This window comes from Hemitrygon akajei, chromosome 3 (assembly GCF_048418815.1).
Source record: "Hemitrygon akajei chromosome 3, sHemAka1.3, whole genome shotgun sequence".
NCBI classification, from domain to species: Eukaryota; Metazoa; Chordata; class Chondrichthyes; order Myliobatiformes; family Dasyatidae; genus Hemitrygon; species Hemitrygon akajei.
The window spans coordinates 101330010-101343974 of record NC_133126.1 but is presented as its reverse complement, the minus strand read 5'-3'; the positions used below and the strand labels follow the sequence as shown (position 1 = coordinate 101343974).

General features: G+C 39.7%; 1 protein-coding gene across 4 annotated transcripts in view; it reads left to right on the top strand.

The window, feature by feature from the left end:
• Positions 1-13965, top strand: part of stard9 (StAR-related lipid transfer (START) domain containing 9) — a 438377-nt gene that overhangs the window by 286158 nt on the left and 138254 nt on the right. For all 4 annotated transcript variants that reach the window (XM_073040494.1, XM_073040495.1, XM_073040497.1 and 1 more), the window contains 2 exons: positions 7301-7381; positions 8662-8841. In XM_073040494.1, coding sequence (XP_072896595.1) covers positions 7301-7381; positions 8662-8841 — 261 coding nt within the window. The remainder of the gene's footprint in view (positions 1-7300; positions 7382-8661; positions 8842-13965) is intronic.

Genomic DNA, 13965 nt, shown 5'->3' with positions numbered 1-13965 from the left:
TATTTATCTCTTTTCAACCATTCTTGAGGTATATATCCAAAATATATGGTCTTACTCTCCAAGGGTATTTCACATTTAAAGATGTCTTGTAGGGCATTGTGTATCCCCCTCCAATAGTCTTTGATAACAGGGCAGTCGCAAAAAATATGATAATGATTTGCATTTGATTTCCACAATTTCTCCAGCAAACAGGGAGGTTACTATCATAATGGGATTTCTGAGATGGTGTAATAAAATATCTTAACAAGTTTTTCCATCCAAACTCCCTCCATTTCTGTGAACTGGTACACTTCCATTGATACCTCCATATTGTTGTCCATTCTTCCTCAGATATAATTATCTTTCCTTCCTTCTCCCATTTTGTTTTAATGTATGAAGTCGAATGTGCTTTAAGATTTCACAAACCCTTATACATGCTTGAAATGATTCTACTACCATTCTCTGCATTATATGCTTTTCTAAAGAGCTCTATCAGGCATGTACTTGCCTTGGTTACATTTTTAAGCGTCATATTGTCGCATCTGTAAATACCGATAAAAATCTTGTTTTTCTAATAAGTATTTCTCTTTAAGCATTTCAAAACTTAACAGTGTTCCTTCTTTCATTATGTTGCAAAGAACTGTTATTCCTTTAGCCATCCAGTCCTTAAATCTAGCATCCAATTTATTTGGTGTAAAATCCGAGTCATATGCACACCATTTAAGAATTGCAATATCTCCCTCTAGATTATATTCTTTTATAATAGTTTTCCATATTTTAAGAGTCAATTTCACCCATGGGTTACCAATAAGATTTATGTACCTTTGCAGGTTGTTATCAGCCAAAATTGCTTGTATGGGGATGGGAAGTACCCGCTCCTCAATGTTTTTCCATTGAGTGACATATGATGGGTTGCACCAACATATCACAGCTCTCAACCCCATCCCCCCTTTTCCTTTGCTAATTGCAAAGTTTTGAGACGAACTATAGGCCTTTTACCCTGCCAAATACCTTGGTATACCTTGATAGCATCTTGTTCCATTCATTGAATTGATTTTGATTAACCTCTATTGGTAGGGTCTGAAAGAGATATAACAGTCTGGGCAGTATATTCATTTTAATAGACTCAATCCTTGAACTGAGACTGAAAAAAGGAATCAGGTTCCATCTTGCCACATCTTCCTTAATTTTTTTATATAAAGGCTGATAATTACATTTTGATAATTTTGCCAAATCTTTTGGCATAATGATGTTGCCCAAATATTTCAAAGACTCTGTGTGCCATGCCCAGGGGTATCGACTTTCAATTTCTCTTGGTGGGCTATAGTAATATTAAAGTAATTGGGTTTTATCTATGTTGATCTTGTATCCTGATAATTGACCATATTGTTCAAAGGATTGCATCAATTTAGATAAAGAGTATGTTGGTTGCCCTAGATAGATCAAAATGTCATCCGCATAACAAGCCAATTTATGCTCTGTCCCTTTAATAGTAATTCCCCTGATATCTTCATTTTGTGTGATGTATTGAGCTAATGGTTCCAGATATAACGCGAAGAGCAGCAGTGACCATGCACAACCCTGTCTCATGCCCCTTTCTAGAGTAAGACTATTTGATACATATCCATTGATTTTAATCCTAGCAGTAGGATTGTCATATAGTGTCTGTATAGTTTTAATAATTGTGTCTTGGAAACCAAATCTATGTAAAACTCTGTAAAGAAAATTCCAATTAACCGAATCAAATGCTTTTTCAGCATCCACGCTTATCACTATTGCTTCGGTTTTATATTTTTGTATATAATCCATAATGTGAAGTGTCCTTCGTATATTGTCTTGAGTCTGGCGTTGTCATATAAAACCTGTCTGATCATTATGTATCAGTATGGGTAGAAACTCCTCTAATCGTTTGGCCATGATGGAGGTAAATAATCTATAATCTACATTAAGAACGGATATTGGTCTAAATGACCCACATTCCATTTTATCCTTGCCTTCTTTCGGTATAGCTGAGATTATCGCTGCCTACCAACTGGGTGGCATTTGTGCCTTTTTTAGAGCCCAGTTCAGTGTGGAGAGTAAAACAGAGATTAACTCATTTTTAAGTTTTTTGTACCACTCTGCCGTATACCCATCTGATCCTGGTGACTTGCTTAATTTAAGCCTACTAATTGCAGCTTTTAATTCAACTTCAGTTATGTCAGCAGTCATTGTTCTATTTTGTTCTTCGCTTAAAGTGGGTAACTCTAGATAATTCAAGAAGGTGTCAGTTTGGGTTATGCTTCCCCCTGGAACTTTGGAATATAGCGTTTTGTAAAACATTTCAAAAGCTTCTTGAATTTCACTTAGCTTATTTTTTGTCATTTTCATTCTTGGGTTCCTAATTCTATGAATTGTATTTTCTGCTATCTTTTTTTTCAGTTTCCACACCAGTATTTTCATAGATTTCGATCCACTTTCATAATGTCTCTGTTTCAGAAACATTAAGTTTTTCCTGATTTCTTGCGTAGCCAAATTATTTATCTCATTCCTAATCCTTTAAATTCCCCTAATGTATCCTGTGCCAAATTCAATTTGTGTTTTTTCTCTAGTTCCTTCAGCCTATTTTGTAATTCCTCTAATGTTTTATTCCTTATTTTTTTCTTATATGAAGATATCGCTATAATTTTCCCTCTTAAGACCGCCTTCAGAGTATCCCATAAGATGGGAGGTGAAACCTCTCCATTATCATTAAATTCTAAGTAGAGACCAATTTCTTTTTTAATTTGTTCCTTAAAGTAGGGATCATTGAGTAGACTTGAATTTAGTTTCCAAATAGTATTCTTTGGTTGTAAGTCAAAATCAACAGATAAATATATAGGTGCATGGTCACTTATATCTATTGTCCCAATTCCACAGGTGTTTATTTTGTCTTTGTCTTCTCCAAATGTTATGAAATAGTCTATTCTTGTATATACAGAATGGGGAGCAGAATAATGAGTGTAATCCCTTCTGTCAGGGAAAAGGTCCCTCCATATATCAATTAAACCAACATCCTCAAAAAGTGTATTAACTTTCTTATGTAAAGATTTTGTTTCATAGGTTTTTGTATTGGAAGAGTCTAAGTTTGGTTGTAATTGTAAATTTAAGTCTCCCCCACATATCAGGAGATCTTCTGTTTCCATTACCATAATATCAGTAATTTTCTGAAAGAAACCAATATCACTTCCTGGGGGTGCATATATATTCAATAGAGTAACTGAATTGCTGTCTATATTCCCCTTTACCAGAATATATCTGCCCTTTTTATCTCCCATTTCAAATACTTTTTCAAAATTTAGCTTATTTGAGATAAGAATAGCAACTCCCCTCCTATGTCCTGATTTATATGAGGAGAAAAACAGATTAGTGAAGCCCATTCTCTTTAGTTTTTTATGCTCATTATCACTTAAATGAGTTTCCTGTGAATATACTACATGGGCTTGTTCTTTTTTCATTTTGGATAAAACTCTCTTACGTTTGATTGGATTTAATAGCCCATTGACATTAAAAGAAATGAATTTTATCTTGTCCTTAGCCATCTGTATTTATCTGTCGATGTATCATTGAAATTAGAATAAAACTTAATCAATCTACTCCCTGAACAAATAAGAACCAAGAAACGCAAATAATAACAAAAATGGCAACGAATGTGTGATTCCAAGGCTGAGGTTTCTAGTAGATGACCCTGCGTTGAGCTAGAGGAAATGTCTATCTGTGGGGGATAACCCCTCCTAATTGTGACTTGAGGGCCCCCATTGCAGCATTCATAAAAGTCAGTGAACAAATCCATTACATAGAAAAGATTTCCCTGTGTACTCCTATATATACATATATATGCACACACACACACACATTATATATATACACACACACACACACACACACACACACATATTACATAGATACACATATATGCACACATATATATATTCTCATTTTGGTCGGGAAAAGGAGTAAGTGAGCAAATAAAGAATAACAACTAAGTAATATAAAATCCACATTATAATAAGTATTTCTCAAGATAGGTCTATCACCGTGTACTTTTGCTTCCGTTTAGCTTCTCAACATTTTTAAAGTTAGCCAAACCTTATGGCTCTTCTGAAGGGGGTGAGGACTGTCTTTGGGAAACTCCCGGTCTCTTCCTGATATATTTCTCTCGGCCTCCTCCCATCTCCTGCCTTCTCGATTCTCGCAATATTTTCCAAGCGGAGTGGGATAATTCCTCAGCCAGGCTTTCCCTCGTTTTGGTCACGCTGACGGGCAACCCTCTGGCCTTCATGTCTGTAGTCACCTCCTCCACTGTCTGGTACAACTGCGTCCCGTCTTCATAAAACACTTGAAGTTTAGCAGGGTACAGAGTTTGAAATCTAATCTTTTTTTGCTTTAGTACTTGCTTTACTTCAGAGTATTCTTTGTGTTTCTGCAGGACCATTGGGGGGTAATCTTGGTCGAAATATATTAATTTATCATCGAAAAACATTCTCTTCTTACCCCAGGCCCTTCGTAGAATCTCTGCCTTGGTGCTGTACCGAAAGAATTTAACTATCATTGAGCGTGGCTTTCTATCCCGGGTAGGTTTTGGGACGAGGGCACGATGGGCTCTTTCGACTTCCGGCTCCATAGCCGAGGGAAGATCCAGCGCGTCCCGCAGCAACTTTCCGACAAACTCCGTCATAGACGAGCCCTCTGCTCCTTCGGGAACGTTGTAGATTTTGATATTTTTCCACCGTGATCTTCCCTCCAGGTCAAGCAGTTTACCTTCTTGTTAATGTAATATTTTTATTGTCTTACTCAGTATCCATTCCATGTTTTGAACGCGATCTTCCACCTTCTCAATTCGAGTCTCTGCCACCACTATTTTTTGATTGACGCTGGCGAGCTTTGACTTAATATCACGGAGCTGCTGTTTTATATCTTTCTGGAACTCCATTATATCTCTCAGGATTTCGATCACATTCGCCGTTTCGCCTGAACGAGGCCCAGCGTCCGCCTCGCTAGCACGGGGTCGGGTAGGAGAGCCGCTCGCTGCACTCCTCTCGGTCGCAGGCTCCGCAGTGTCGCTTTTTTTATTTCCATTCTTTTTCCCCATTCTTGCCCCTCTTTTCAGTTCAATTTTTTTTCAAAAAATATTATATTTGATAGGTTAACGGGGCTTAATACGCATTTTTCTGGAGGAGCTAGTGACTTAAGCTGCCATTCTCGATGATGACATCAACGGAACCCCCCCCCCCACGGTTTAACGCACCTCCTCCAGCAGGTGCCCGGATATCGCCCCTCCAGCATCGACGATGGCTGCAGACATGGCTGGGCTTTCAGGGCTGTGTTGCTCAGTTTGGCACCCCATCTGATACTTCCTTCAACCAATTCATATTAGATGGCCCAGAACCTCGACTTTAGGCTACATCACACCATGATGTATCACCCACAGTCTAATGGCCCCTGTGATCAGTGTCACCGCTCCTTAAAGGCTGTCCTGAGGGCTTCCCTGACAGATGTGTGTTGTTGGCATGATCATCTTCAGTGGATCCTGCTGGGGTTCAGAACAGCTCCAAAACTGGACCTTCAGTCATCCATGGCTGAAGTGGTGTACGGTTATCCATTATGAGTGCTAGGTGATTTCATTCCTTATGTCACGACCACCTGGTTAACCTGTCAACAGTGTTCGACTCTCCTCAGTAAATTCAATTCCTTTTCACCTATTCCTACCTTCCATTGTGGTCTACTGTGAAAAGACCTCATTTGTTTTCATCCACCATGACACACACCAACATTTCCTTAGGCTCCCTTATGATGGCTCATTCTGCATTTTGGAACGGAGAGAAAAGGTAAGATAGATAAGAGGGATATATCTAAACATATTTCCGTAGGTGGCCTTAAACCAGCCCACCCAAATTTAGAGGATTCAGCTACCATGCCCCTGCCGTCATGACATGACCATGAGCATGTCAACACACCTCTGGATGAGCCATAGGCAGCTGCTTTTCCTCCACCCATGAAACAGGATCCAAGCCAGGCGACTCATCCAAGCTCTGGGCAGATTTACAGTTGTGCCATATTTTTAACATTTGATGATTCATTTAACTGTACAAGGGATATTCAGTGACTAGGAAATTTTCTTTTATCCATCTTCTGATTTGTGCTTTTAAATTACCTTTCTGCAGAGTTGCTTGGAGTGTTCTTTTGTCTTCATGGTGTACTTTTTGCCAGGATACTGACTCACCAGCAGTTGAACCTTCCAAAATACACAACTGATTATAGTGTATTTTCACTATAATCAATTGAAGCAGCTTGACTGCACATAGGTCTCCAAAACAGATCTTCATTTATCTAATTATATGACTTCTAAATGCAATTACCGCACCAGTGATGATTTGGTATATCATATTAAGGGAGAAGTGGGTACTTATGCAATCAATTATGTTGTGTTTTATGTTTGTAATTAATTTAGATCACCTTGTTTCCACTTTTTGACATGAAATAATCTTTTTCTGTTGATCAGTGTCAAAAAAGCCAAATTACTGTGATTCAATGTTGTAAAACAATAATTTTATTGGGAGAGGGAAAAAAATAATAGACTGGCATTTATACAACATTATATGCTTAGTATGTTACAAAAAGTTTCAAGGTTAGTGGGATTACAGGAAGTTTGGTTATTTTTAGACAAATATGTAAGAGGCTGACTCATGAGTGACCATTTAGTATCTTTAAGTGTTGTTGGTTGTGGAATGAACATTTGCTGGAAGAAATAACTTGCCTTCCTTAGAGTAGTCCCATTCCTATTTGAACAGACAGATGACACCCTTATCAATTCAACACTCCCTCAAATAATCTAACAATGCAAATTAAGTGCAGACAATGAAGTAAATCTTCACAGACTTTCTCCATTGACTGATTTAGGGGATGGGTGTGCTCTGCAGTTAAGTGGGTATACAAGTTTTGCTGCTGAGTTAAAACCAGTATGAAGTGGATGTTGATTAAGGACTGGAAGAAAAGTAGAATTATGATAGTGATAAATGATCAATGATAAAACAAGGAATAACTTAGACTTATTGTAAGTAATACTTTTAACTGGTTAATGAGGTTTTTTTTGTCATTGAATTATGCTCAAAATGCTCTTTGATTGGGATAACCATTTTAAACTTCAAGATTGTTGTGATAGGAGTGTAGATGTGAAGATTTTCAGTCACCACAAATCAGTGGGTTCGACTACTGTCACAATCCTAATTGAGTACTCAAATCAAACTGTCATAAATGCACAAAAAGCATCTGATAATGTTGATCTTCGTTGATTTATTGGCAGAGAAACTTGAGTCCCCTAAGTGATGAAAATGATGAGAAAGATGGAAGCCTCACAGAAATACTACTTCAAAATGAACTGAAGGTTGGTCATTTATTGGCATGTTATGGAGGGAAAAAAACTTCTCAAGAAGTTTTGGGTACCTTTATCAAACCTCCTCTCATTCTTCTATGTTTTAGGGAATAAAGTATTCAAACATATCCAGTCCTTAAGTCCCAGCAATGTCCTTGTAAATATTCTCTGCAGTCTTATTTAGACCTTTCCTGTAGGTCGATGACCAAAACTGCACACAATACTCCAAATTAGACCTCATCAATGTCTTATACAATTTCACCATATCATCCAAACTCCTTACACAAAACATTGATTTATGAAAGCCTGTGTGCCATAAGCTTTCTTTATGAACCTATCCACCTGTGATGCCACTTCCAAGGAATTATGGATCTGTATTCCCAAATCCTATTTTACTGCACTCCTCAGTCCCTTACTGCTCACTGTGTAAGATTTACCCTGGTTGGTCCTACCAAAGTGCAACATCTCACACTTGTTTGCATCAAATTCCATTTGCCATTTTTCTGCCCATTTTTCCAACTGGTCCAGAGGCATCAACAAGGATATGGGGCCATTGGTGGAGACTGGTTAAAGGGTGAATTCAGACTAACATCAGGAAGCATTTCTTTACACAGCGAGTTGTGGACACAGGGAACAAACTACCTGGTTGTTTAGTTGACAGTAGTACCTTAAAGACTTTCATATCTAAACTTGATAGTTATTTCAACACACTATGTGAATAGAAATTTGGCAAGCCTTGTTTGTCAGAATGGCCTGTTCTTGTCAAACACTTTTTAATGTTCTAAAACAATGGAATGGTTGGTTGAAGTTGCGTCAGTTGGAGCATGCGGAGCAGAGAAAGAGTATACTTTAAGGGGCATATGAAAGATGACAGAAAAGGCAAAGAAATCAGAGGGAATTGAACAGCAAATTAAAGTGAATGTAGACTGGAAGCTCAGGGTCACATTTGTGGAATGAGAAAAGATACTCTGCAGAGTTATTACTCAATCAGCATTTGTTTGTCGGTGTGAAGGAACCCACATTTGGAATATTGAATGCAGTTCACTAAACTGGAAGCAGTGCAAATGAACTGCTGGTTCATATCGAAGGACTGTTTTGCGTTCCTACATAATAGGAAGTAAAATACGATGTTTTGCATTTCTAGCAACTGTATGAGAAAATGTTCCATAACAAAAACAGAAAATAACAAATTTGCTCTCAAATATGTTACCTCACACTTTTCCTCAATCTGTAGCCTGCATTAATTTGTCTCATGAAATAATGACATCAGGTATTACTGTAATCTTTCTTAGGTGGATCAGCTTACCAAAGACTGGACAGACAGATGGAAAGACACAAAAGCAATCATGGAGGAATATTATGTGGACATAAACAGAAGGAAAACAGGAATCATTGTTGCCTCCCATTTACCTCATTTAATAGCAGTGGATGAGGATATATTAAGTACAGGTGTTCGTCTTTATCATCTCAGGGTAAGATTTTTGAATTGATTCAATGTATTTTGTTGCCATTTTCAAAATATATTTGGAATTTAAAACAGAACAGTACAATATGTTCTATGTTTAGAGTGATTGTGTGGAGTACAATAGCGCTAGAAAATTTGTGAACCCAATGGAATTTTCTCCATTTTGGCATAAATATAACCTAAAATGTGATCAGATCACAATGCAAGTCCTAAACCTAGATAAAGAGAACCTAATTAAATAAATAACACAAAAGATATTATACTTGTTCATTTATTTATTGAGAAAAATTATCTAACGTTCCATGTGTTTAGGGTCTTATGAGGAAAGGATGCAACCTTTCAATGCAGAAAGTTTCCTGGTAAATCTCCTCTGCACTTTCTCTAAAACTTCCAGAATGGAACACAATACTCTGTGTGATTAACCACAGTGTTATTGAGCTAAAACATTACCTTGCAGCTCCTGAGTTCAATTTGACAATTTTCTCTTCTCCTTATTAAGATCTCTTATCCTTATGTTAGTGTTTATTGTTGTCACGTATATCAAGGTGCATTGAGGTAGTACAAGATAAAACAATAACAGTGCAGAATAAAGTGGTACAGTACAGAGGAAGTGCCATACAGGTAGACAGTAAGGTGCAAGGTCACAACAGGGTAGATTGTGAGGTCAAGAGCATATCTTATCATACTAGGGAAATATTCTATGATCTTATAACAGTGGAACAGAAGCTGTCTTTGAGCATGGTGGTACGTGTCTATGTGTAGGCGAAGCTGGTTTTTGTGATGTGCTAAGATGTGCCCACAGCTCTCTGCAATTTTCTGCATTCATGGGCAGTGAAGCAGCCATACCAAGCTGTGATGTATCTGGCCAAGATTCTTTTCTGTGGTGCAACAATATTAATTTGTGAGGGTCAAATAGGACATGTCAAATTTCTTTCGCCTCCTGAGGAAGTAGAGGCACCGGTGAGCTTTCTTACCATGGCATTAATGTGGTTAGACCAGGATAGGCTATTGATGAGCTTCATTCCTAGGAACTTAAAACTCTCAACCGTTTCGACCTGAGCATTGTTAATGTAAATAGGAACATGTGCACCACCCCCTTTTCTCAAATCATTGACCAGTTCAGCTGATTTTGTGGGAAAGGTTGTTATCAATGATAACATGTCATTAGGCTTCCTGGCTCCTTCTGTACTGCAACTCATCAGTATTTGAGATACCGTCCACTAAAGTGGTATCATATGCAAATGTGTACATGGAGTTGGAGTGGAATTGAGTTAGGGGCTGAGGATGCAGCCTTGTGGCTTGCCAATGCTGAGAATAATTGTGGCAGAGGTTATGCTATCTACCCTTACAAACTTCAGTCTATTGGTCAGGAAGCGAAGGATCAGATTACAAAGGGCAATGTTTAGTCCCACGTTTATAAGTTTGTAGATGAGTTTGCTTGGAATTATACTATGAAAGGTGGAACTCTAGTCAATAAGCACAAGTTTTTACATAGGTGTCTTTCCTATCCAGTGCTTCAGAGATGAGTGTAGGGATAGGGAAATGGCTTATGCCATTGACCTGTTTTGGCAGTTGGTGAATTACATTGGATCAAGGTGGTCTGGGAGGCTAGAGTTTAATGCATTCCATGATCACTCTCTTGAAGCATTTCAATATGTCAGAGCCACCAAGCAATAGTCATTAAGGCACGTTACTTTGTGTTTTTGAACATAGAACATAGAATAATACAGCACATTACAGGCCCTTTGGCCCACAATGTTGAGCCAACCCTCAAACCCTGCCTCCCATATAAACCCTGCTGAGTTCCTCCAGCATTTTGTGCATGTTGCCTGGATTTCCAACATCTGCAGATTTTCTCTTGTTAGTGATTTGACATCATTTAAAATGTGATCTAATCAGGTATTTTTGAGCTGTAACATTACCTCACAGCTCTTGAACTCAGTCCCTTGACTAATGAATGCCAACACACTGTTCACCTTGTGTAACAATCCTATCAACTTGCACAGCAACTTTGAGGGACCCATGGATATAGATCCCAAGATCCCTCTATTCCTCCAGTCTGATAAGAATCCTGTCACTAACCCTGTATTCTGCCTTCAAACCTGTCCTTCCAATTGACTCACTTCACACTTTAAGGTCCAAGGTTATTGGTAGGACTTTTAGCAGTGTGGAGGAACAAAGGGATCCACATCTATAAATCCATCAAAGTCATGGTGTAATCTGAAAGGCATGTGCTGTGTTGATCTTCATTTGTTGGGAGACTTGAGTTCAAGAGCCACATGCTAATGTTATAGCTCTATATAGAACATAGAATAGTACAGCACATTACAGGCCCTTCAGCCCACAATGTTGTGCTGACCCTCAAACCCTGCCTCACATATAACCCCCCACCTTAAATTCTTGCATATACCTGTCGAGTAGTCTCTTAAACTTCACTAGTGTGTCTGCCTCCACCACTGACTCAGGCAGTGCATTCCACACACCAACCACTCTGAGTGAAAAACCTTCCTCTAATATCTCCCTTGAACTTCCCTCCCCTTAACTTAAAGCCATGTCCTCTTGTACTGAGCAGTGGTGCCCTGGGGAAGAGGTGCTGGCTGTCCACTGTCTATTCCTCTTAATATCTTGTACACCTCTATCATGTCTCCTCTCATCCTCCTGCTCTCCAAAGAGTAAAGCCCTAGCTCCCTTAATCTCTGATCATAATGTATATTCTCTAAACCAGGCAGCATCCTGGTAAATCTCCTCTGTACCCTTTCCAATGCTTCCACATCCTTCCTATACTGAGGCGACCAGAACTGGATACAGTACTCCAAGTGTGGCTAAACTAGAGTTTCATAGAGCTGCATCATTACATCCCGTCTCTTAAACTCTATCCCTCGACTTATGAAAGCTAAGCTTTCTTAACTACCCTATTTACCTGTGAGGCAACTTTCAGGGATCTGTGGACATGTAACCCCAGATCCCTCTGCTCCTCCACACTACCAAGTATCCTGCCATTTACTTTATACTTTGCCTTGGAGTTTGTCCTTCCAAAGTGTACCACCTCACACTTCTCCAGGTTGAGCACCATCTGCCACTCCTCAGCCCACTCCTGCATCCTATCAATGTCTCTCTGCAATCTTCGACAATCCTCTACACTATCTACACCACCATTAACCTTTGTGTCATCTGCAAACTTGCCAACCCACCCTTCTACCCCCACATCCAGGTCATTAATAAAAATCACAAAAAGTAGAGCCCCCAGAACAGATCTTTGTGGGACAGCACTATTCACAACCCTCCAATCTGAATGTACTCCCTCCACCATGACCCTCTGCCTTCTGCAGGCAAGCCAATTCTGAATCCACCTGGCCAAACTTCCCTGGATCCCATGCCTTCTGACTTCCTGAATAAACCTACCATGTGGAACCTTGTCAAATGCCTTACTAAAATCCATGTAGATCACATCCACTGCACTACCCTCATCTATATGCCTGGTCACCACCTCAAAGAACTCTATCAGGCTTGTTAGACACGATCTGCACTTCACAAAGCCATGCTGACTGTCCCTGATCAGACCATGATTCTCTAAATGCCCATAGATCCTATCTAAGAATCTTTTCCAACAGCTTTCCCACCACAGACGTAAGGCTCACTGGTCTATAATTACCTGGACTATCCCTACTATCTTTCTTGAACAAGGGGACAACATTCGCCTCCCTCCAATCCTCCGGTACCATTCCCGTGGACAACAAGGACATAACGATCCTAGCCAGAGGTTCAGCAATCTCTTCCCTCGCCTCGTGGAGCAGCCTGGGGAATATTCCATCAGGCCCCGGGGACTTATCCGTCCTAATGTATTATAACAACTCCAACACCTCCACTCCCTGAATATCAACATGCTCCAGAACATCAACCTCACCATCATCAAGTTCCTTGTCATTGGTGAATACTGAAGAGAAGTATTCATTGAGGACCTCGCTCACTTCCACAGCTTCCAGGCACACCTTCCCACCTTTATCTCTAATTGGTTCTACCTTCACTCCTGTCATTCCTTTTGTTTTTCACATAATTGAAGAATGCCTTGGGGTTTTCCTTTATCCTACTCGCCAAGGCCTCCTCATGCCCCCTTCTTGCTCTTCTCAGCCTCTTAAGCTCCTTTCTTGCTACTCTTGTTACGAACCCCGTAACTGGGTGTCTTACCAGCAAAGATAGAAGTGTCCTTTGGAGTCTGGTGATACTATTTTCAACAATATTTATTAGCAAAAATATACAAAATAATATCAATGCAAATATACGTTAGCAATACTAAATTTAAAAGTGCAGGTATAGTAATAATCACTAATGAAACAAGCTCTATCATTGTCTGGGGATAATGAATTGTCAGATGGAAATATATAGTTCAGTTCATGCAGGCTGCGGTAGTTAGAGAGAGCGAGAGAGAACAGTAACAGCTATTATCTTGCCAACCTTCCTTTACAATTTTGATCCGTCGATGCGTTGTTGTTGTGGCCATCCACATATGACCCCTCCATCCTTTAGCTACACCATTCTTCCGTGGTGGACTCATCACCCAAGCAAGGGTGGACACACACACAAGCCCCCACCGGTCTCGCTACAAAACACTGAGTTAAAATTTGCCCACCCTTCGTTCGATTTCCGGTCTCCCACCCTGTCTCGTGGGGGTTCTGATGCTCACTAGCGTTTCTCCTGGTGCATCTGAGGGGTGTTACCCCAGACCTCACTTTTATCCCCACTCACGGGGTCTCAAGTGAGAGTCAGGTTGGGATGAAGTAACCCATCAAACCAACCCACTCTGGTTGCCCCCTGAGGGGTGTCAATGAATAGAACAGTACTAAGTAAACAATCCTTCTCCAAAAGACAATAGCAGTAAATCAATGGCTTTTGTCAGTAGGAGACATTCCACCTTGTGTATCTCTGAGCTGTGTCTCTCTCTCTCATTAACTTTCATGAGCTGTTATCAATAACAACTGCCCTGGCAGCTTTCCTTTGTCTCTCTTACTACCTTGGTAGCAGCATCGAAATAGTAGCGATTTGCGATTCTCCAAAAGGGGGGTCAGGGGCCACTCTGTACCCTTCTGCCCATCAGAGTTGTTCATCCTTCGTAACACCCTATATTCCTCAATAG